General features: G+C 48.6%; 10 protein-coding genes across 10 annotated transcripts; 6 read left to right on the top strand and 4 right to left on the bottom strand.

Moving 5' to 3' along the window:
* Positions 1 to 1,191: 1,191 nt before the first annotated feature.
* Positions 1,192 to 2,434, top strand: FTJAE_5658 (sphingolipid delta-4 desaturase; the record flags this gene model as incomplete). Its single annotated transcript, XM_037352188.1, has 3 exons — positions 1,192 to 1,359; positions 1,425 to 1,703; positions 1,757 to 2,434. 3 exons carry the CDS (start codon positions 1,192 to 1,194, stop codon positions 2,432 to 2,434), a joined length of 1,125 nt encoding a protein of 374 aa, XP_037207151.1.
* Positions 2,435 to 3,285: 851 nt separating this feature from the next.
* Positions 3,286 to 4,477, bottom strand: FTJAE_5657 (vesicle-associated membrane associated B; the record flags this gene model as incomplete). Its single annotated transcript, XM_037352187.1, has 7 exons — positions 3,286 to 3,720; positions 3,773 to 3,901; positions 3,955 to 4,070; positions 4,121 to 4,179; positions 4,238 to 4,260; positions 4,312 to 4,382; positions 4,438 to 4,477. The coding sequence occupies 7 exons, from the start codon at positions 4,475 to 4,477 to the stop codon at positions 3,286 to 3,288; spliced, it is 873 nt and encodes a 290-aa protein (XP_037207150.1).
* A 2,491-nt stretch (positions 4,478 to 6,968) lies between these two features.
* On the top strand, positions 6,969 to 7,718 carry FTJAE_5656 (uncharacterized protein; the record flags this gene model as incomplete). The annotated part of the gene is made up of 1 exon (XM_037352186.1): positions 6,969 to 7,718. The coding sequence occupies one exon, from the start codon at positions 6,969 to 6,971 to the stop codon at positions 7,716 to 7,718; it is 750 nt and encodes a 249-aa protein (XP_037207149.1).
* A 614-nt stretch (positions 7,719 to 8,332) lies between these two features.
* Positions 8,333 to 9,440, top strand: FTJAE_5655 (h-caldesmon; the record flags this gene model as incomplete). Its single annotated transcript, XM_037352185.1, has 4 exons — positions 8,333 to 8,414; positions 8,461 to 8,674; positions 8,732 to 8,882; positions 8,934 to 9,440. The coding sequence occupies 4 exons, from the start codon at positions 8,333 to 8,335 to the stop codon at positions 9,438 to 9,440; spliced, it is 954 nt and encodes a 317-aa protein (XP_037207148.1).
* Positions 9,441 to 9,878: 438 nt separating this feature from the next.
* FTJAE_5654 (60s acidic ribosomal p1) lies at positions 9,879 to 10,440 on the bottom strand (the record flags this gene model as incomplete). The annotated part of the gene is made up of 4 exons (XM_037352184.1): positions 9,879 to 9,925; positions 9,982 to 10,117; positions 10,203 to 10,280; positions 10,372 to 10,440. 4 exons carry the CDS (start codon positions 10,438 to 10,440, stop codon positions 9,879 to 9,881), a joined length of 330 nt encoding a protein of 109 aa, XP_037207147.1.
* A 1,182-nt stretch (positions 10,441 to 11,622) lies between these two features.
* FTJAE_5653 (uncharacterized protein) lies at positions 11,623 to 13,191 on the top strand (the record flags this gene model as incomplete). Its single annotated transcript, XM_037352183.1, has 5 exons — positions 11,623 to 11,839; positions 11,897 to 12,300; positions 12,355 to 12,521; positions 12,569 to 12,968; positions 13,018 to 13,191. 5 exons carry the CDS (start codon positions 11,623 to 11,625, stop codon positions 13,189 to 13,191), a joined length of 1,362 nt encoding a protein of 453 aa, XP_037207146.1.
* Positions 13,192 to 13,565: 374 nt separating this feature from the next.
* On the bottom strand, positions 13,566 to 14,090 carry FTJAE_5652 (uncharacterized protein; the record flags this gene model as incomplete). Its single annotated transcript, XM_037352182.1, has 4 exons — positions 13,566 to 13,607; positions 13,659 to 13,813; positions 13,881 to 13,936; positions 13,990 to 14,090. 4 exons carry the CDS (start codon positions 14,088 to 14,090, stop codon positions 13,566 to 13,568), a joined length of 354 nt encoding a protein of 117 aa, XP_037207145.1.
* A 1,343-nt stretch (positions 14,091 to 15,433) lies between these two features.
* Positions 15,434 to 16,335, top strand: FTJAE_5651 (uncharacterized protein; the record flags this gene model as incomplete). The annotated part of the gene is made up of 3 exons (XM_037352181.1): positions 15,434 to 15,684; positions 15,736 to 16,015; positions 16,072 to 16,335. 3 exons carry the CDS (start codon positions 15,434 to 15,436, stop codon positions 16,333 to 16,335), a joined length of 795 nt encoding a protein of 264 aa, XP_037207144.1.
* A 1,384-nt stretch (positions 16,336 to 17,719) lies between these two features.
* On the top strand, positions 17,720 to 18,085 carry FTJAE_5650 (actin polymerization; the record flags this gene model as incomplete). Its single annotated transcript, XM_037352180.1, has 1 exon — positions 17,720 to 18,085. One exon carries the CDS (start codon positions 17,720 to 17,722, stop codon positions 18,083 to 18,085), a length of 366 nt encoding a protein of 121 aa, XP_037207143.1.
* A 280-nt stretch (positions 18,086 to 18,365) lies between these two features.
* On the bottom strand, positions 18,366 to 20,122 carry FTJAE_5649 (fatty acid transporter FAT2; the record flags this gene model as incomplete). The annotated part of the gene is made up of 5 exons (XM_037352178.1): positions 18,366 to 18,464; positions 18,524 to 19,392; positions 19,442 to 19,478; positions 19,531 to 19,555; positions 19,605 to 20,122. 5 exons carry the CDS (start codon positions 20,120 to 20,122, stop codon positions 18,366 to 18,368), a joined length of 1,548 nt encoding a protein of 515 aa, XP_037207142.1.
* Between the last annotated feature and the right edge of the window lie 813 nt (positions 20,123 to 20,935).

Genomic DNA, 20,935 nt, shown 5'->3' with positions numbered 1-20,935 from the left:
AATTGACATGTCGTAGATGTTGAAGTAAAGTTGAAGTGGAGGCTGAGGCTCTGCCTGAGCTGAACCTTAGCTCGACGCCCACACCAACCAGTTCTTGCCAAGAACGCCCAGAACCTGTTGTCACATGCGCTTTCCCAATGTTGCACTTTTCTTTCAAGCATATTCATATCATACGTTGCTAACCCAGCTCGAGTTGAATCAAAATTAGTGAGGCAAAGTTGTTGTTGACTCCAACGTATAGTCTAGATGTCGATTCTAGGCATTTGACAGCATTGGCCTACCTTGGCATCTGTTGTATTCAGATGGAACCTTCGTTCCTAAGCCATCCCGAACATTGACCAGTAGTGACGCTGAAGAAGCCTTCCTTGTATATTCAATATATATTTAAACGCAAGTTGAGTATTTGGAAAAGACACGTTGGCAATATAGTATTCGTATTCGCACTCCATGGGGCTCAAGAATCGCATTCTGTTGCATCCTCAATGTGATGGTCCACCTATCAAGGCAAAAGCCCTACCAGATTGCCGCAATTACGCATCTTGCCAACAGGATCGAGAGATAGAGCTAGGGAGTTTCCAAGAAATACCGAATAATCGTATGGTCCTGGTGTTTATCAACGGAAATTGACGGTCCCGAATGGCACCACTCGAACCATTTCCCCTCTTGTCGTTCGACAACTTTGTTCAAAGGATGAAGAGGTTTTTAGTTACCTAGATATTTACTTAGCTATAATTGAGGTCAGAAGCAACAGTGGCACAGCCAACTGAGCGCAGTGTAAAATAAAGCTATCTGAGCTATCACTGCTGGGCAATGCTGCTCAGTCGCTCATGATACACACAAATAAACTCATCTCAAGTGCCACGCCATACAATTCGCCTCTCTGAATGGCTTGCCCAACCATGCCCCGCCTTCTTGAACCCCTCAAAAACCATCCGCCTGGTCCCCTGAATTTCTCCCCCACCCGCCAAATCTAGCCCCTAACCAACCCATCATTGGTCAGAATACCAATTAACATTTGGACCTGGATTTTCACCGCCTTCCACGTAGCTTTCTCTGGCCCCTGTTTCCCGCGCCGCAGCTACCAAGGAGGCAAATGTATCACATTCTTTTTTCATTCAACCGTCCTTGCACTTTTTCGTTCTTCGCGGGTTTAGACTTTCTTTCACTTTTTCCTAAACCATCGAAGGAAAGATGCCTGCGACAAATTCATCTACGGTCACTTCGAGGGCAAAGGGCGATAGCCCAAGCCCAGCTCCTGCGCCAGCCGAAGGTGCTGATAAGAGCCACGATTTCTTCTGGACATACACGGAGGAGCCTCATCGAACTCGCCGTCTCGCTATTATCAAGGCTCACCCCGAGGTTCGTGCTCTGCTGATTGGCCCCGCTGTGTCATGACATGTCGCTAATCTTGCCTCCATCCACAGATCACCAAGCTTTGCGGTCCTGAGCCTCTCACGAAATGGGTCGTCCTCGGTGTCGTCTCTCTCCAGGTCTTCCTCGCATGGATGCTCCAGTCGACTCCTTTCTTCTCATGGAAGTTCTGGGCTGTCGCCTACGTCTTCGGAGCCACTGCCAACCAGAACCTTTTCCTCGCCATTCACGAGATCTCCCATAACCTGGCTTTCCGAAGCGCCCGTCTCAACCGTCTGATCGCCATCTTTGCCAACCTTCCCATCGGTATTCCTTATAGCGCTTCGTTTCGAGTATGTGACCTAGATCGCATTTCGATATCTGAAATAATGCTAACACTCTACAGCCATACCACCTTACCCACCACAAGTCCCTCGGTGTCGATGGCCTTGATACCGATCTTCCCACTGCCTTCGAGGCCTTCGTTCTGGATTCGATTCTCGGAAAGGCCTTCTTCTGCACTTTCCAGATCTTCTTCTACGCCCTGCGACCCATGGCTGTCTACCGCGTTCCTTTGACTGGAGTCCACGCCCTCAACATCGCTGTCCAGGTCGCCTTCGATCTCGTTCTCCTGAAGTACGCCTCTGTCAACTCTCTCCTCTACCTGCTGCTCTCCTCCTTTTTGGCCGGGAGTCTTCACCCCCTGGCTGGTCACTTCATCGCCGAGCACTACGTGTACGAGACCGTTGCTCCCTCCGCTCGTGACCCGGAGAACAAGATCCCCGTTCCCGAGACCTTCTCTTACTATGGACCCCTCAACTGGTTCACCTACAACGTCGGACTTCACAACGAACACCATGACTTCCCCGCAGTGCCCTGGACTCGTCTTCATAAGGTGCGCGAAATTGCTCACGAATTCTATGATGACTTGCCCCGCCACGAGAGCTGGTGCTATGCCATCTGGCGCTTCATCTTCGATGAGAACGTTGGCATGAGTTGCCGTGTCAAGCGTAAGCAGGGTGGACGCCTTGTCGGTGGCGGTGCTGTTGCCGACTGGAAGCAGTCCGAGATCGAGTCGATTTAGAAGCAAGGCAAAAGTACATATAATTCGTTGTAATGCAGCTGTTTTTATTCATCTTGTGATACGGGGTAAGGCTTATCAAGGCCATGATCAACTCGAAAACCGGCCGCTTTTGGTAGATTTTTGTCTGAGCTAGGCAACATAGATTCAGGCAAATAGACCATAGGACACAGATATTGCATGGCGTTAGGGTATGGACAAAAATACAAATACAATCTTTTGAGCGATCACAAAGCTTAGAGACCGACTCTGTGACGTAACGAGCTATCACGATTTGGTTTATGTGCAACGACTCCAGACGTTCAGTCCGTAAAATGTAAATAATCGAGCGGCTAAGCTTGCAGATGGCCGGAAAACACGAAAGATGAAAAGGAGAGTCGATGAGAGATACAAGTTAGAACTCCGAATTTATCAGTTAACGCAAACAGAATAATACGACACAAGAAAATACGAGAGCCGCGAGAGGCTCAAGGTAAGAGTGTACAGTCAAAGCTCCCGCCTCGGAAGCCACATCCTCCTCCCATCGCTTTTAAACTCCTCGACGAAGCTTTCATCCCCAGCTGCAATGCGTTCAAAGCCCTGCTGACCGAAACCACGCTGGCCCAGAGACATGGTCCACTGTCCCCAAGGTACCCTTCCAAGTGGGTTTCGATTCGTACTGAGCTGCGAATCCTGCAGTGTTACGCCGATCGTATGATATGCTTCCTGATCCTATGCTTTAGCCTCGCCGTACGTTGAAGATTTATGCATCCGGGGATCCCAAGTCTCCGGCTGAGTTCTCATGAGCGTCGTCAAGCCTGTCTATTAGTTTCGTTTGTCGAAAAGATACAAGGGCTGTCACCTTCTCCTTAATTCTAGAAGAAGAAGTAGGCAAGCAAGAAGCTGACCAAGCAAAGAATGGCCGCCATTTGCACAGGAACACCTTCGACGGTTTGGGTGACAGCTTGGGCGGTCTGGGCGAGAGGTCGTTTGTCATCATCGCCGGAGGCGGACTTGACATTGCGCTGTCGAAGACCGCTATCCTTGAGAGCTACAAGCTGCTGTTCGGCCTGGGCAAGCTTAGCCTTAAGCTCCTCATAGGTCAGCTCTGCAGTCTCTTTGATGGCCGTTGTAGCTTGAGCGATAGTGCTCTTCACATCGGAGTCCTCGTAGGTAGACTTGGGTTTCTCATCCTCATAGGTGGATTCTTTGGGCGATTGGTAGGGAGGGGGTGCTGCCGAGGATGAGGGCGACTCGTCTCGAATTCCAGGTGAAGAAAATGTACGCGAAACGTCGGGAGTGTCGTTGATCTAGATTATACCATTAGTTGTCAACCTCTAGATCAGAGTCGGCGAAACTTACACCGTTGGCAATAGCTTGCTTGTTAGGCGTGGAGATAGGCCGGTTAGGAGCTTGGTCGGCGTCACCAGCCGCGAGCCAGTTGACTCGAATCTTGCGCTCGACAAGGTGGGCTTTGTCGGTCGTTTCAAGCTGGTGATTGAGTTAGTTTAAAGTCCGGATTTCGGGATCGATTTGCTACGCACGACATTGGCAACGCTGGCAAACTCCTTATCGGCGGTGATCGGGGCGGACTGGACAAGGAACTTGTCACGGCACTTAGCGTCAGGAGCGGGATCCTGCTTCATAGCCTGGAGAAGGACTAGGTGATCGTTAACGGCTGCCGGCATGCGCTTTTAGGAGCAGACTCACCAGAGACATCGAAGCTCTGGCCGGCCTCGATGCGGCCTGCATTTGGTCGAACACAGTATCTAGTGAGGAGACGTCAGGTATGCGATCGGAATGGCTTGGTTTGAGGGGCAAGCATACTGTTTGGGAGCAGTGGTCTTGACCTGTTCTTTTTATCAGTAAATCCGTCGCATGAGAATCGCTGATCTACTGACCTTGAAAGCCACGGGGGTAGGGTTGGGGTTCTTTAGAGTCAAGGTCTGGGAGACCTCGGTGGTGAAGGGGCCTAGCAATCATGTCAATCCTCGGAAGTCCGTCATCATCCATCGCAGATCACGCACGTCTAAAGGACAGCTCAAATGGCTCGATATCGACCGACATTCTGGCTTGCTATCGTGGTAGCGGTAATAAAATGCTGAGGTTGTTATGATTTGTGGTATCGCGCGATGGTTCCTCGGCGGTAACCAAGTGGAAACGTGGCAACGGGAGGTAGAGTACAGTATGAAATGTCGTTGGTTGATTAGCAAAGGGGGGGAGTTTGATTAAAGGTAAGTTAAAAGTATAGCAACACGAGGCTGCAGCGAGTCGATAAGATTTGAGGAAGTTGGTCGCGTGGGAGAAGGAAGAAATTGGTGACGAAATGAAAGATTAGTAGCAGTGGAGTGTGGTGAGTTGAGTTGATTAAGGTATTGGATACCTGGAAGGGGAATGGAAGGCAGGTTGACGTTGGTTTGTGTCTTGGGGATCTCCTACGACGTAATTGCTTCTGCTATGGCGCGCCCTATTCCCAGTTGAGCCGGCTCAACTTCAGGTGGTTGCTACAGGGCGCACGAGCCATCAGGGGGCTTAAACTCCGCCATCAGTCTGCCAGCTCTCCACTTTCTTTTCTTCTTCATCATCCCGGTCATCAGCAACATCAATCATTCGCATACACATCACTAAAATAAATCTTTCGCTTTCATTTCCATTATCATGGCTATTTTTGGAGTTATCCGAGCAGCAGCACTCCAACCATATACGATTCGCTCTGTAATTCAACCACTAGTTCAACGATGTCCTGCAAGGAACATCCGTACTAGACGACACCAACCATGCCAATGTACTCGTCAAACTATAGCACAAAGAGACAAACAGATTGCTCAAATGTGGAAATGGATGAAGGAGGAGCGTCAAAAAAAGAAAGAGCTGGAAAAAGCTGCTAAGAACACCTAAATAATTATTAACTAAATTTTCTAATTTCTTTAGCTCTCCTGGTACCAAAAAGGACACATTTCTTTCGATTGTTCTCTCGTTCTCTCGATTAGATTCTCAAGTTTCGAGGCGCTATCGGTAGTATTCATGTAAGTTCCCATTCAGACAAACTCAAGTAAGTACTAATATCTAGAGCAGGACTTCAGCCAATGGTTGCCAATTGCTGGGATAGTTCTGGGACAAGCCATTAAATGGATTACTTCTTTCTTTTTCTAGAGAAATAGTTATTTCAAAAGCGAAGGGCACGATAGGCAAACTCGAGGTAACGGAAGGTAGCGTCAGAGCTTGGCAGATTCGTTAGCGCAGCCGTCATGAACTCAGAACTCTCTATTCTTTGTTGAGCATCGACAAACAATCTCGAACAGTTTTGATACCCACCTCCATATTCATTGAAACATTAACAGACAAGGGATGAGCAGAGTGATCTCTCGTGTGGAGAGTAAGTTGCATTGATGGTTTGGGGCCATCAAACGAAGATGACTTTTGCAATATTCGCCGAATGAGTTGGGAGAGTGTGTCGTTATCTGTAACTCTTGAACCAAAGACACTCGAGACCATTTGACCTGAGGACCATAAGAACTGTTCAGAAAACGTTCCATGTTTTTTTTTTTTTTTTTGAAAAGACTTGTCTCAGCACTCTCGTCAATCGTAATCGAGGTCTCGAGTTTTCCCACATTCTCTTCTAAGCTGAAGAGGTTCCCTCCAGCGCAACAGCCATGGATAGTATCTGAGTATCAGAGAATCTGAGTACCAGAGAGTTGTTCCTCGGAATTCGGAATTTGCTGCCCAAGGTTCGCTGCATTTTCTTGAACATTTGAGACTCGACAGGCTGTGCAACTCCAGAACGAAAAAAATCCTTCAAATTGGTGAAACCTACAGTGCAGTTTATTGACTCTAAATGCTGACAAGAACGTGGTCAGCTCGTGGGTGGTGACAGTCGGTAGTTATATGGCTTGGGCTGTGTTACAAACATCACCAACCGTTGCTCAACTCAGGCACGGGAATGTCCTATTGATGAACTTTCGCGGCTGGCGCGATGGACGACTTGACTAAATATCACGACATGTTAACCAATCGATCGCACTCAAAACTACCTTAGCCTAGCAACTACTCGAGGGAGAATAAGACGTCTAAAAATATCCTAAACATTGAATTCCGACGCTACGGATAAGTCAGACTCAGCCTACCACAGTCCTCCAAATCCAACAGAAAGGTGGATTGCTAGGCTCACAGGAACGGCCATCTGCGGGTAGGACCCTCGTATTTGATCGACACGAGGCGGTGCCATGGGCGGCTACTCCATTTCTGTGCTCCTACGTTACAGTAGGAGTAGAGAATCATTCTGCGGCTGACTGAATTCTTCTGGAACAACCGCTTATGGCGCAAATGTGTGTGTGTGTGTGTGTGCTGCTCCTGTCTCAAAAGGTTGCAGTAGGGCTATTCGGCACTTGGCTTTGGTATTTATACGAACAGATCTCCAGAGTCATGTGGACTGAATCCGAGAAGATCACCTCTTTATACGATATCTAGATAGATCTCTCGTATCTCTTGCAGTATAATACTCGATATTAACCCCAGTATTGTTTCAACTTATCCTTGCACAACTCTCACCACCTTCATCATGGGCTGCAACAACTCTCGCCACATCCTCGAGATGGAGTCTCGACCTATCCGTCCTGTGACCATCTCAAGCCATTCAGTTGGCTCTGTCATGGCTCCCTCGTCCATCTTCCAAGACTTCCCTGAAACCTCAGAGTTGAGTCGACAGCAGATCATCGACGCCTTTCAACACATGGCCAAGTACCTGAACGAATGTGGCACATACGTGAACTGTGCTGTCGTTGGTGGTGCTGTAAACGCACTTTATCTGCGTCACAGAGAGACAACTCCCGACGTCGAGTTCCTTCTTCACGATCCTGCCTCGAAAGAGTACATCACACTCAGCAACGCTGCTAGTTTCGCCAACAAGAAGGCTCAGGGAACTCTCGGAGAGCAGTGGTTCAACAACTCGATGCAATTCTTTGTGCCTCGAAATATCCAGGTCGATATTCTTCAATGGGCCAAGGACCAGCATGAAGTCATCTTCGAGCATCGCGGTAACTACGGTGGTCTGGCAGTTTACGCCGCCCCGTGGGACTATGCGTTGTGCAGCAAACTCAACAGTCTCTGCGACAACATCCGAGCCGACGATATGGAGGATGCAGTTGCATACCTACATCGATATCTGACTCTTACTCGTCAAGAGTCTCTCAATGGGAACCAAGTCAACGATTGGTGCAGGAAGTACCATCAAGATGTTTCGCGAGATGTGCTGAATCGTCTTGGAGAGGCGTATGCTCGAAAGCACGGTAGCTGGCCGCTTCAGTGGTGAAGCCGGCTGCAGGAGTATTAAGGATTTGTTTGGATGTTAGATGTTAGATATAGATGGCATGAACTTATGATGATACCCAGCTCATTAGCGAGCGCACTTAATGATAATACTTGTTTGAATCGGTAGATGCGTTTGGATATTTAAAGTTTGTAAGGCGATGATTCTGGGAAGCTTGTCTCTCGTAGATGTTCGTGTTTGAACAAGCATAGGGTTTCCAGTTTTCGAGCATGTTGAACTGTAGGAAATAATGTCTTCAGTTTTACTATTCATCATGAGAAGAGAGAGAAATTACTGCCTGTATCGGAATATCAGTCATGATTACGCCCGTGCTTAACCGTAGTAATCCCGGCGACGTCACTGAGGCAGCGGCTTGAATGACGTTCTCAGGCTTTACCTAAGCTTTGGTTTCAGCATCAAAGGACAACTCAGTGCAAAGGCATATTCCACTTTGAATTTATTCACGACTGGGATTTTTTTGCCTGTCCCACCAATTCTCTGATACTTAAATAAAACTCCGTCCCTTCATTCTCTCCATCTTCCTCTACTCAACTCATTAACAGTTGCCCCTCATCCAACCCCACTATCACCAACTGTTACCAAACAACACCGCCAATATGCCTTCTGATCTCGATACCCTGCTCGATATGGGCTTTGACAAGGAGCGTGCTGAGATTGCCGTCAAGAAGACTGGAGGCCGTAAGTTAGACTTTTCGAATGACTCGTTCAAGGCTAACTTTGGTAGTCCAGGGCGCTCTTCAGTGGCTTGAGGATAACCAGGACAAGCCTATTGATGAGATCAAGGCTGCTGCTGCTGCTAAGGAAGAGGATGACGACGAGGAGGATACGGAAGCCAAGATTGCAGAGCTCGAGACTGGCACTGCCAAGTCATTGATCTGCAATGATTGTGGAAAGAGATTCAAGAACCATGATCTGGCTACCTATCACGCGACCAAGACGTATGTCAACCTGACCCTACCATCTTCTGGGGAATGCTTGGCTGACTGAGACTACAGCGAGCACACTGACTTCTCGGAGTCAACAGAGGAGATTGCACCCCTGACTGAGGACGAGAAGAAGGTCAAGCTTGAGCAACTTCGTGAGCGTCTCGCCGCCAAGAGAGCTCTTCAATCTGTCAAGGACAAGGAAGATCACAAGCGCAACGAGGTAACAGAATCCATCCAGTCACACCATTCACTTAACCTAACATTCTCATAGCAAATTCGCCAAAAGTCAACCAAGGAGAGCCAGGAAGCAAAGGAAGAGCTGGCCCGCAAGCAAGCAGTCAAGGAAGCGGCCCAGAAGCGACAAGAGAAGCTCGAGGACCAGGAAGCCAAGAGGCGCATCAAGGCAAAGATCGAGGCCGACAAAGCTGAGCGACGTCGAAAGGCAGAGGAGGCCAAGGCAGCCCGCGAGGGTCGAGCTCCTCAAGTCGAAGCTGCTACTCCTGGTGGCGCTGCTGCTGTCGCAGCCGCATCTAAGCCCAAGAGCAACCACAACGAAGCCCGACTTCGACTACAGACCGATGGCGGAAACATCACCAAGACCTTGCCCGCTGAGACGACATTGTTCGAGCTAGCGCAACAGCTACAGAGCGAGACGGGGAATGCTGTGTCTAGCTTTACGACTACGTTCCCTCGCAAGACATTTGAGGGTGACATCGATTTCTCCAAGACCTTGAAGGAAGCGGGATTGGTTCCATCATCGGTCCTGATCGTCAAATAATTTCTGACGTAGACATGAAAGATTGTGCATGGCGCGGCGTTGGTAGGGGAAAGGGAAGATGAATCTGTAGTACTACAAAAAACAGAAAAAGTCCTTTAAGTAGAGTTAGAGCAGACAAGAGCACGAAAAGATTCGTCTTGATCACAATCACAATCGCAAACACTCTGGCGAGATAGTCACACTTTGAAGAAAACCCAGTTGAACTCAAACCACCCATGGCGGGACTTTTTTTTATCAGAGCCGTGTGAATTGACCAATTCTCCCTCCGCGAAACTCCGTTGAGTGCGTTCCTCATAGCATCGTATGTAAGAAGCTCCTCTGTCCAGGGCGCAGGTTACAGTGCCCGCTCTCCATCCTGTATGATCGATCGATTGATAACCCCGAAGCCATGCAGTCGAAGTACAAAGAACAAGGAAACAGTCGTAGCGGCGTAACTTCTTAGTCGAAGAGACCGAAGCCCATGTCCTCGTCAGACTCCTCCTTCTCTGTAGTGGTTGTCAGCAATCCGCAGTCAGTCGTCGAGCGTCGTGGGTAGACATACCCTCCTCCTTGGCCTCCTCAGGAGCAGCCTCCTCAGCGGCACCACCAGCAGCGGCGGCACCACCGGCGGCAGGGGCAGCACCGCCACCGGAGCCGACGTTCACGAGGAGGTCCTTGACATCCTTGCCCTCGAGAGCCTATTCAGATAAAATCCGTCAGAAAATCGAAGTCCTGGAGATATGGATGGGCGCATAAAAATCGCTGGAATTATTCGGTTCGTACCTTGGCGAAGATGGAGGTCCAGATGGGCTCAACCTCCTCGACCTTGGCGGCCTTGATGAGGGTCTGGAGCTTGTCGGCCTGAAAAGTCGTGATGACGATGTTAGCGATCAATAACCTCAAACACGCACACACACAAAAGCGTCGACGGAATCGCGGGGTTAAAACGTACGGTGATCTCAACACCGTCGTCGGCGAGGATCAGGGCCGCGTAGGACGAAGCGAGCTCGGCGTGAGACATTGTGAATGATTTTGACGTGCGGGTGGGAGATTGTAAAGTCTGCACGAAGTCGAGTCGGTTGTAGTTTGAAGTCGGGATATCACCAAATGGGCTTACCACAGAAAATCTGGTCGAAATTCGGCTGGAGGGCTTCAAGACCTAAAGGAAAAGTGGAGGCAGGAGCGATCGATGTAAATTAATCCGCTCCGTGGGTGCAAGAGAGTGAGTTACGCCTTTGATTGGGTGCGAGGGAACGAACCAATGAGATGTGTTTCCAAGAATGCAATGAAATGCGGCGCTTTTTACCCCACCTTTGGAAAACACAGACATCATAAGAGCATTGTTTGTGAAGATATGATGATAAGAGCATTACAATGTTAATACCATAAACACTATGTTTTCCAGGCCTATGATTGTTTGAGTTAATAAGATAATTACCAACCTCACTGACGTCTGATTGATTATCACTGATCAAGACCAATCCCCTATCAACTCCTTCTTCTCTTACTCTCCCTCCCTTGCCCACCATCGCTTGTTGGGAACCCCCCCCCACTAGCAAGCAGCCCAGCTTAGCCGTTGTCGTCTGGCTCAATGCCGTAGCGAAGACGTAGGGCGCACCGCGTACGGTAATAGGTGAAGTGACTGCAGGACCTGATGGAGGGGTCGGTCTAGGCCTTCCTACCAGTTGCCTTGATTAAAAGTAACAGCATCCGTTCTTGGTCGAGGCAAAGACGGGAAGGGCAGGCAGGTCCAGCTGAACTGAACTGAACTGAACTGAACTGAACTGAAGTGTAACCGTGATATCGTTTCTCCACGATCTACAATCCGCTAGTCAACTTCTTCCATCATCAACTATTTCGTCTTCCATTGTATTCTCGTCTCCGCATTCTCTCTCCAAACTTGGTATCATTCTTCATCCACTGCTTAATCAATACCTATCTTGTGACCTGTATCGCGCCTACGTGAGTTAGTTTATCACGACCTCCCCACCAAAAGCCGACTCAACTTCCCTGGATCTCGAGCCCCGCCGCCACTCGTCGACTTTCGTCACTCGTCGGAGTCTCGGAGACCTGCGCAAAGCACAATCAACAAGCCAATACACTTCCAAGCTCAATAGTGACAAACTACCATTCTTTCATCCCTTTACATCACACAAATCTCTACGACACCCCCATAAGAAGCTCGGAACCGGCATCTGTTGACATGGAGACTCCAGCGATCCCAATGCCGCGGGACCCCCGGGAGCAAGCTATTCTCGAGAAGCTACAGCTGGTCCGCGATCGCCTACTGCTCCTGAAACAGGATCGCACAAACTACATTCGAACTCAAGATGTCATGCCATTGTTTGATGAGACCATGGATCAGGTCAAGGAGCTGGCGATTGTGCGCGCCGAAACAGGCGATAAGGAGGAGAACAGATGTATGTCACCATCTTTGTCGCATCCAAATCCCAGTATACTTACAAGTTTATTTCCAGTGGACAAGGTTTTGGAGAGCTGCTTCCAGCTGCTATCCCTATTCTATCTGACGATCGGACGAAACAATGAGGCACCAGCAACATACGCTATGACTTCAACTGTCAAACGATTACTCGACCACCTCACTGAGGCTGAGCTCTACTCAGCCAAGGACCTCGGAAGCATTCAGTCTACACTTGAAGATCTGTCTAAAAGCATCAAAGATGCCGCCACTGACCCATCGCCCGACAAGCGACACCCTCCATACATGCTTGCACTACTCGAGAACCGCGTTGCGCTCTGCAACTCAACCTTGTCGCGACTTCAGAAGAGATTAGAGCGGCTGCCAGATTACTTACTGGAGGCTCATGAGAAGCTCATTTCGATCCTGCGATCGATCTCGCTGGCCAACACCAAGTCCAAGGTAAGCGAGGCTGGAATGGAATGGAATGTTCCGAGATGTGCTAACGTTGCCTAGTTCTCCACATCCGAGGTCAAGAAGCTAAAGAACCAAATCTTGGAAATTGGCGAAAAGCATAACAACGGCACATTTACCGCAGAGGATGGAACTTTGGAGGAGGGAGGTGAAGTGCTAAAAGACTTGTACCTTCGCTGCGTCCGCTGGTCGGACATGGTTCTTGAGAGGTGAGATGACCAACATTTTTACATGAATATACACTGACACTTCAAAGACAAGGAGAAGTAGCTGAGCAATGGCGACCAATCTATGACCAGCTCATCCAAATTCGCAACGACCTCGAGAAACTTTCTCTTACGCAAGCATGGTCGCTTCGGGAGACGGATTTGTACGATTTCCAACGGCAACTTGACAGAATTGATGAGAGCCGACAGAATGGAAACTGGGTGGACGATCGGGGGCGACCAGCTGATCTCTGGACGCAGCGAACTTTGCTCTATCTGATCCGAAGATCGTATGCGTACATCTACTCGTTTATGCTGGCATCCGAACCAGTGTCTGAAGCCCTGTTGCCTGTTTACAACCAACTGCAGACACTGAAACGTTGCCTCGTTGAGGTTAAGAAGAACGGGGGTGTATCCTCTGTGCGGGAGCTTTACCCCTACAGCATGAAGGTATGTTGATACATAGTGGCATAACCTGGGTATCTCTAACATGAAACAGCTTAACTCCTTAGATAACATGAAAGTTGACGGCAAGTTTGTGGTTAATGGCGACATCCCCGAAGGACAAGGCAGTGTTACTGGACTGTTGGCCGAATGCTTTGATCTCAACTACGAACTGAGAGTTGCAGCCGAAGAAGCAGCCGAGAGTCGCTCGAATGACAACGAAGCTTAGACCAGGTATGATTTTGGTGGCAGGCCATACCAAAGCAGCACGGATATGTCAGTGTACGATGGCGTTTACTATCACTTGAATTGGAATTGGAATTTTGTAGGTCAGATAGCTCTTCCTCACGGTTTTTGGTAATAGCTTTGGCTCGCTTTCATCGGGCTGGTAATGACATCGGTATGCAGGGGTTGTTGAGGGCTGGTATTGTTAGCAAAGCGGTAGGGAACGAATGATCACAAAGATTCGAGGTCAGCAATCGACGGATGGACAACAGGGACATCATGGTAACGGATCATGATAACTAGCATGAATAGTATCAGTTCACTGTTTTGAGAAGGGTCACTATCGTGGCTCTACGGGAATGGTATTGGCTTTGTGCATTAGTTCATTCTGAAGGCGGCCTTGAAGGGGTAGATCTGGACCTGTATATCATATTAGCAAATTGCCTTGGAATGGATCCGCGTTCTATTTACCTTGTCCATGTCCCAGACGCCTGATGTAGCATAGATGTCTTTGCTGAGTTGCTCTCTGACCTCTTCTACGGATTCAGCGATGCAGACAAGGGTACTGCCAGCAAAGTCGAGGCTATCGACACTGTCATCTTTGGGGACACTGTTTAGAATGGCACCTAGACACAACATTAGTCTCCTTGTCAGGGTCCAACATCTAGGCCTGTTTGGATGAAGAATACACACCTCCCATCTTCCAGCTTCCATTCTCAACGTTAGGAACCATGTTCTTGAAGTGGGTTCTTCGGCCTGTTAGCTCAAGCTGCATATAATACAGTGTCAGAACAAAGCTCACCCTCGAACCTCGAGTCTCTTCTCTCGAACATTGGGCTTGTCATGGACGACAACGAGAAACTCGTACTTTCCGGGAGGGACGGTAACAGATGAGGAAGCCATTGTGCGAAATGTAGTGAAGCGAGGTGTGATTCTAGCTCTAGAGAGTGAGAATGCAAAACGAGAGTTCATGTTTTTTGGGTTATGGTGATGTTGTATTTATGTAACGAACGAGGGATGAGGTGATATGGAGATGGGCTCCGAGTTGCGGGGTGGTGTTTGCCGTGATTGGCGGGGTAAGTTTGAAGGGCGTAGGAGTTGACGACGATAGTGCGCCTTTGGGGTGAAGGAGTGGGTTATCGTGTCTTGGCTTATAATTCCAATGCTGGGGTTTGTTCTTTTCAGTGGAATTACTTGAATTGGCATGAGTGATGAACTCAAGGACTAATTGTGAGGTACTCGGAGATCTACACCAAGGTTTAAAACATCACGAGAATAGTAAGCAGAAATACTTGTAAACGTATATGCGTGTCAGGTTCGTAGTTTCCGCTGGGGCACCTATATATGCATAGCAGGAAAGTGAGGAATACAAACGTTTCTGATTGTTACGGAAATGCTCTCTCTGCGGCTTTGTTTCTACAGTGTCGTGGTACACCACGGTACCTACCTATGAAGCAGCAACGAAGGTCATTCCCATCGCCATTCCCATTCCCAAGCCTCGATTGGCCCTCCTCTCAAAAGCAACTGATTCGGAAGAGGATTCCAACTGAACAAATAACTAATTTGATATTGGTATGGCCTGCTCGAAAATAAGACGAAGTAAAGATCCTACGCTTTAGGGTAGGATCGTCACTTACAGCCACAATCTGTTCGCCTCTGGGTGACGGTTCTAGGTCATCTAGCTCTCAAATTTGATGTTCTACTTTACTGTATGTACAAGTCACTAGTTGTGAGAAACCTCACGAGTTGGTGTAGTCCTAGTTTTCCGACACAGAAGCTGCCTTTGCCGGAGTATTGGGTTTATTGGGTGGAATATGGGAGACTACGAGGCGCAGGAAACATGGCGCGAGGAGCCTTTGCCGTAAACCCGTAGTCTCCTATATGCTGCTACATAAATGTTTTGGGGGATATGGTATAGGAGATATGAAATTACGTGAGAACCTTATTAAGTTGTTAGTCGAGATCGTCGAAACCAGTGCAACTCCGCCACTACACTTATCATCATCGCTTACATCTGCTCCAGGCTACATATGATTGGTCGAAAGACGATCTCGTCGAATTCATTTCCTTATTGGGATTCGACGTCGAAATTGGCTTCCATAATGAAGAAAGGCAGTGTTGAAGAGGCAGCCAGAAATGGAGTTGCGGCAATAGTATAATAATGTAGCAATATTCGTTCTCTTGGTAGTAGTTTTGATCGATACAGACATCACAGCTCACTTACAACCAACGATCATCCTCTCGAAATGACAGACTCCATCTCAGCGGCTAAACTAGCCATTTACATTATTCTCCTCCAACCTGCTCTGTACTGCCTCTTCAAGCATGGAAAGACTGGATTCATAGGATGGCTCTACGTCCAGATATTCTGCGTACTCAGAATTGTGACTGGTGGCATTGGTCTTCATGAAACCAACAGCTCAACTGGATCGATTATACTCAACAGTATTGGCCTCTCTCCTTTGTTGCTGGCCGCTTCTGGGATCTTGCACGAGGCGTAAGTACTCCTATTTTCTTGACGTCCCTGTTTTTACTAAAAGTCATTTAGCCGTCGTGGAACAAACCCTAGACTGAACAGAAAACTTGACATCATTCTCGAGATCAAGTATCATGGTCTTGTTGCAGCAGCTATGGCCCTCATCATCGTATCTGTCATCGGGTTGCAAAATGGCGACTCTGTTTCCACCAACAAGACATTGCTCAAGGTTGCTTCTGCACTCACCGCATTAGCATGGGGTCTCCTCGCGATTTGGGCTTTGTGGTCCCTCGGAAAGTGTCAAAGATTATCCACGCACAACCGTGTATCTTCCTTTCGCGGCGGGAAGCTAGTAAGTTGAATACCTATCATCACCAATACCGAGACGTGGATACTGACACTTCCAAGCTCATGTATGCAGTCTTTATCAACCTTCCTCTCCTTGGACTGCGCCTTGCCTATGGTATCGCATACCTCCAGCTCAAGATATCGCACCCAACTTCAGGTTTCTTGACCTCGAAAGCAGTTCAAGTCTGTCTAAGTGTTGTACCAGAAATGCTGATTACGACGATCTTCCTCTTGGTTGGAGTTATGACTCGAAATTTGAAGCATGAGATCAAGAAACTCGACTCTGCTCTTCCAGTTGGCGATGAGTACGAGATCCAAAGGTGACTAGTAGAGGCATAGGTGATGGGCGCATTGTCTATATATTGATCAGGGTTTGGTATGTTGATAGACTTGTCTGTAAGGGAAACCCAGGGCTAGAGACATCAGCCAACGATGTTGGTGTAAATGGGAGGTTATTTTTGTATACTTGTGTAGAGTTTATTATTTGCTAGAATAGCAGTTCATTTTGTCGATATAAACCGTTGCCCTTTTCAGATGTCCGACTGCTCCGATACCTCTCATTAGAAATAGATATTCCATGGCTCTGTTCTCATGAGCAAATTGACTCATGATGAAAAAGCAAAAGATGGCCGATATACGGAGGATGGAGACAAAGCTGAAGCCGTGCCCCATCGATGAGGTCAAATGATGATGTATTTGTTTCCAGGGGTAGCTCTGCTAAGCGAGCGAATACCTGCTTGGACCCTGACCTAACAACGAGACCCTGTTTTTTAGCAACGCAGTCCGATGCCATCGGGAAACTCGGCGAACCTGATTCTGTCTTGTTCCCGAGACTGAAAAACTTTCCGAAAACTCAACGCCACTAGAGTTGACTTGTAATACTTTCCGTTTTATGGTTTGGGGTTTATGATGGGACCTCTCTTCGGTTTGTTGAGGTCTGCTTGTATCGTATGTCATCATGCTATGCGATATCCTTGCTAGTAAGATGGACATGGTGGATATATCGTGCCATGATAGATTTCTGGGGTCACAGTATCTGGGGATCAAGACCACAGTAAAAGCAGAAATTGTATCTTTCCTTCAGTCCTCAACATTATGACACAGAAATTTTCATATCATGGGTTCAGAATTTACATCATAACTTGTTTTGATCGGCGACTACCGGACGGGCCGGACATGTTAAACCCGGGCTGGCTCCGCTTCAGCTCCGAAGGCTTCGGCGTTGGTTCTCCGTACTGCGCAATTCGCCCCCCACGGGGATCTCAGGTCTCGAGATGAAGCGAGTGAATTCGGCTCGACAGGAACTGAATAGGTAATATGTCTTGCTTGCTAATTTTGGCCCTCCTCTCGCCTTATGAGAAGTCACACCACTCATGACAAGCCAGAAGTCGCGCAATTGTTGGCGGGGGAGGGGTCCAGTTTAGACATCTATACTCCGTACTCCGTAGAGCTAAAGGTAGTTAGGTCACCTGGCAATTGGATTGTGTCGGTGGAGGCTCGTGCATATGAGGTGGGATCTAAATGTGATATAATATCTCAGCTTCACCCTCTCTCTTTCTTTTCCCAACCATACTCACACAACTGAACAAACATATCACTACTTACCTAAACAATTACACACAAAATCACACAATAACCTATGCCATACATTCTAACTGAAAACCACACTTACCTCCCATCCCCATACAAACTGCGGAACCAACCCATCATGGCTCCCTCAGTCTACATACTCCTCCAGCGCGACACAGAGTCCAACACCACAGTCACCTCTGTATTCCTCGATCTTCAAGACGCCAACGCTGCTCTACTCCACACAGCACAAGAAGCTGGCGTTGACCCTGCGAGCGCCAAGCCCGCAGACGGAGAAGCCAAGGACTCGCTCACCAAGTCACCGCTGCGATGGGAGGCAGCCGATGGCACAGCAGCTTGGGTTGAGCGACACACCGTGACCAACAGAAAGGTTCAGGCGCCGGGTGCTGAGAAGCCCGGGCTGAAGAGGAATGATAGTCGGTTGTACATCAACGACGACGATGATATCATCGAGGTCGCGGACCATGATGGACACTACGATTAAGGAAAAAGATGCTGAATATTATGCGATTAATGTGGAGGAGTTGGTCGGTATCTTACGGGACGGGATATAAAACGAGGGGGATACGGCGGAGGTCATTGGTCACGATCATGGCCAGGGAATAAACATCCTAGACAGCGTGGGATAAATAGATTTTAGCCGCATTTAAAGTAGCGATGCTTCATCAATTTTGGAAACAATTTCTATCCAACTTCTTCTAGAACCCTCTTCCTGTAATCTTCTAAATGTGAAATCTAATGCCACTGCGAAACAAATACAACATTTACAGCTTCGCCTTGGGAGCGCTCATCATGGTCTCGGCAACAATTCTTCGCTGGATCTTACCAGTTGCCGTCTTGGGCATGATCTCGGTGAAGTAGATCTAAGTCACTGTTAGCACTTCCATCCCTACATGTTAAGCATATTGCAAGGAAAACTCACCTTCTTGGGCACCTTGAACTTGGCAGATCGCTCAGCGACCCAAGCCTTGAGCTCCTCGGCAGTCAACTTCTCGCCGTTCTTGAGAACAACAGCAACACCGATATCCTGACCGTATACCTCGTCAGGGATAGCAAAGCTGACAGCCTCACCAATCTTAGGGTGACGGGTCAAGACATTGTCCAGCTCAATAGGGCTGATCTTCTCACCGCCCTTGTTGATAAGCTCCTTGATACGGCCGGTGATGATGATGTATCCGTCCTCATCCTTCTTGCCCTGATCGCCTGTTCGGAAGAAGCCGTTCTTGTGGTAGGAAGAAGCATTGGCGGAAGGGTTGTTGAGGTATCCCTTGGTGACGTTCTCACCAATGATGCAGATCTCACCCTCAGAGCCTTGGGGAACCTCCTCGCCCTGCTCATTGAGAATCCTTACCTCAACGCCCTGACCAATACCAACAGTTCCAGCCTTTCTCTTGGCGGGAGGGAGAGGGTTAGATGTCATCTGATGAGCAGCCTCAGTCATGGCATAAGCCTCGAGAACGGGGGCGTTGTAAGTCTCCTCAAGTTGCTGGAAGACGGTGGGTGACAGAGGGCTGGAGCATGATCGGATGAAACGAATCTCGGGCTTGGGGCTGGGAGGAGGATTCTTGAGCAGAATCTGGTGGATCGTAGGCACGGCAGTGTACCAGTTGGCCTTGTGGGTGTTGAAGTCGACCCAGAACTCGGAGGCGGAGAACTTGGTGGGAACGACCATAGAACCACCGGTGAAGAGAGGAGCGAGGAGACCGCAGAGAAGGCCGTGGACGTGGAACAGAGGCATGACCAGCATGGTTCGGTCCTTGGATGTGAGTTGGTATGTGTTCTTGATGTTGTCTATGGCAGGGTCAGTAAATGAAGTGAAATGGGGTGTAGTATAGCATACTCATGGTTCGGGTCAGGTTGCGGTGAGTGAGAGGGACCTGTCGATGTGAGTATGAGCTGTCAATGAGAATCAGAAGTAAATCTACTCACCACCTTGGGTCGCGAAGTAGTGCCGCTGTCAATTTATTAGTTATGAGCTTAACATAGCTATCATGAGAACTGACCTGGTGTGAAGGATGAGAGCAACATCATCAGGCTCAGCGGTGAGAATCTTCCCCTTCTTCCCCTGGAGAAGACCATAGTCCTTGACATCGAGCGCAACTTCGCCCTTGGCAGCATCCCAATAACACTCAGCAACAGCAGCGTTAAACTTCTTAGCAGCCTTCACACTGGCCGCGCCAGCAGCCCAAGCTCCCTTGGGAACAAGCACGATGGCGCTCTTGACATCTTCGATGTAGAACTCAAACTCATCCTGCTTATAAGCCGGGTTGAGAGGCGCCGCGATACCGCGCTGCCACGAAGCAGCGAGGAAGGAGACGATGAACTCGTACGAGTTGACGAGCGCGATAGAAACAGGCGCGGCTTTTGTGATGCCGAGATCGGCGAGCTTGCGCTGGAAGGCGGACACGTCGGCCTCAAGGTTGGAGTAGCTGATGGTGAGAGCCTTGGGCTTCGATGGCACGATAATGGCCTCTGCGAGCGGATTGCTCTTGTCAATGGCTGTTTGGAGTGTGAGTGCCATGGTTGATTAGGTGAGTGAGAGAGAGAGAGAGAGATTTGAGGCTTTGGTCTTGGCAGGGGTATCGCTGATAAGAAGAAGAACAGACAATAACTGGAAAGGACAGCAACTGATGATGAAGAAGTAGAGTTGAGAGAACGGTTTTAGATAGTAGCAACTTAGTTTCGCATAGGGGAATTCTTAGGAATAGTTTACATGACGTGCTACGACTGTTACTGCTACTGCTACTGTTACTGCTGGACCTTGTCCCCGGGGGTCACTCGGCTTCCATCCGAGCCGACCACCCGCCGAACTATGTCCACTGCCAAGTGGATTATCAGCCAGTTTTACGCGTCTCTCTTTTCTTGGTTTTGGGTCCTCGAGGTCAGTGTTGCCCTTGGAGATGCATCGGCGAAATATTCTGAAGCAGATTGTCGCAGAGGACCCGTCGCCTGTGTCATCATAACTAGCCCCTGAGTCTGATTACTTCTTGGCTGCTGGGCATTAATCTTGCGGTGTCGAAGCTGTCAGACAAGAGCACTAGTATATCTAGCATGGATATATGTTGTTTGTAGTCTGTTGCATTGATGTAAATTGGACATGGTGATGCCCAATTCGACCCCTGACATACCCATCATGACACATTTTTAGAACAATGTCGAGAGTCAAGACGTCAAATCTGTCTGTACCTACATGAATGCGACTCTGACAAAGGTTTATGCGGCTCAGACCGGAAATCGGCAAAGCCTTCCCAAGCCTAAATTGAAAGGGATCTCGTCCAGAGCTTGCCCTGCACCAAAAGTCTCTCCCGCCCATCAATTCCTAGCTGGGGCGTAT

Source organism: Fusarium tjaetaba, assembly GCF_013396195.1.
Source record: "Fusarium tjaetaba strain NRRL 66243 chromosome Unknown NRRL66243_c0000109, whole genome shotgun sequence".
Lineage (NCBI taxonomy): Eukaryota > Fungi > Ascomycota > Sordariomycetes > Hypocreales > Nectriaceae > Fusarium > Fusarium tjaetaba.
The sequence above is the reverse complement of the archived record's forward strand: the minus strand, read 5'-3'. Positions and strand labels throughout refer to the sequence as shown.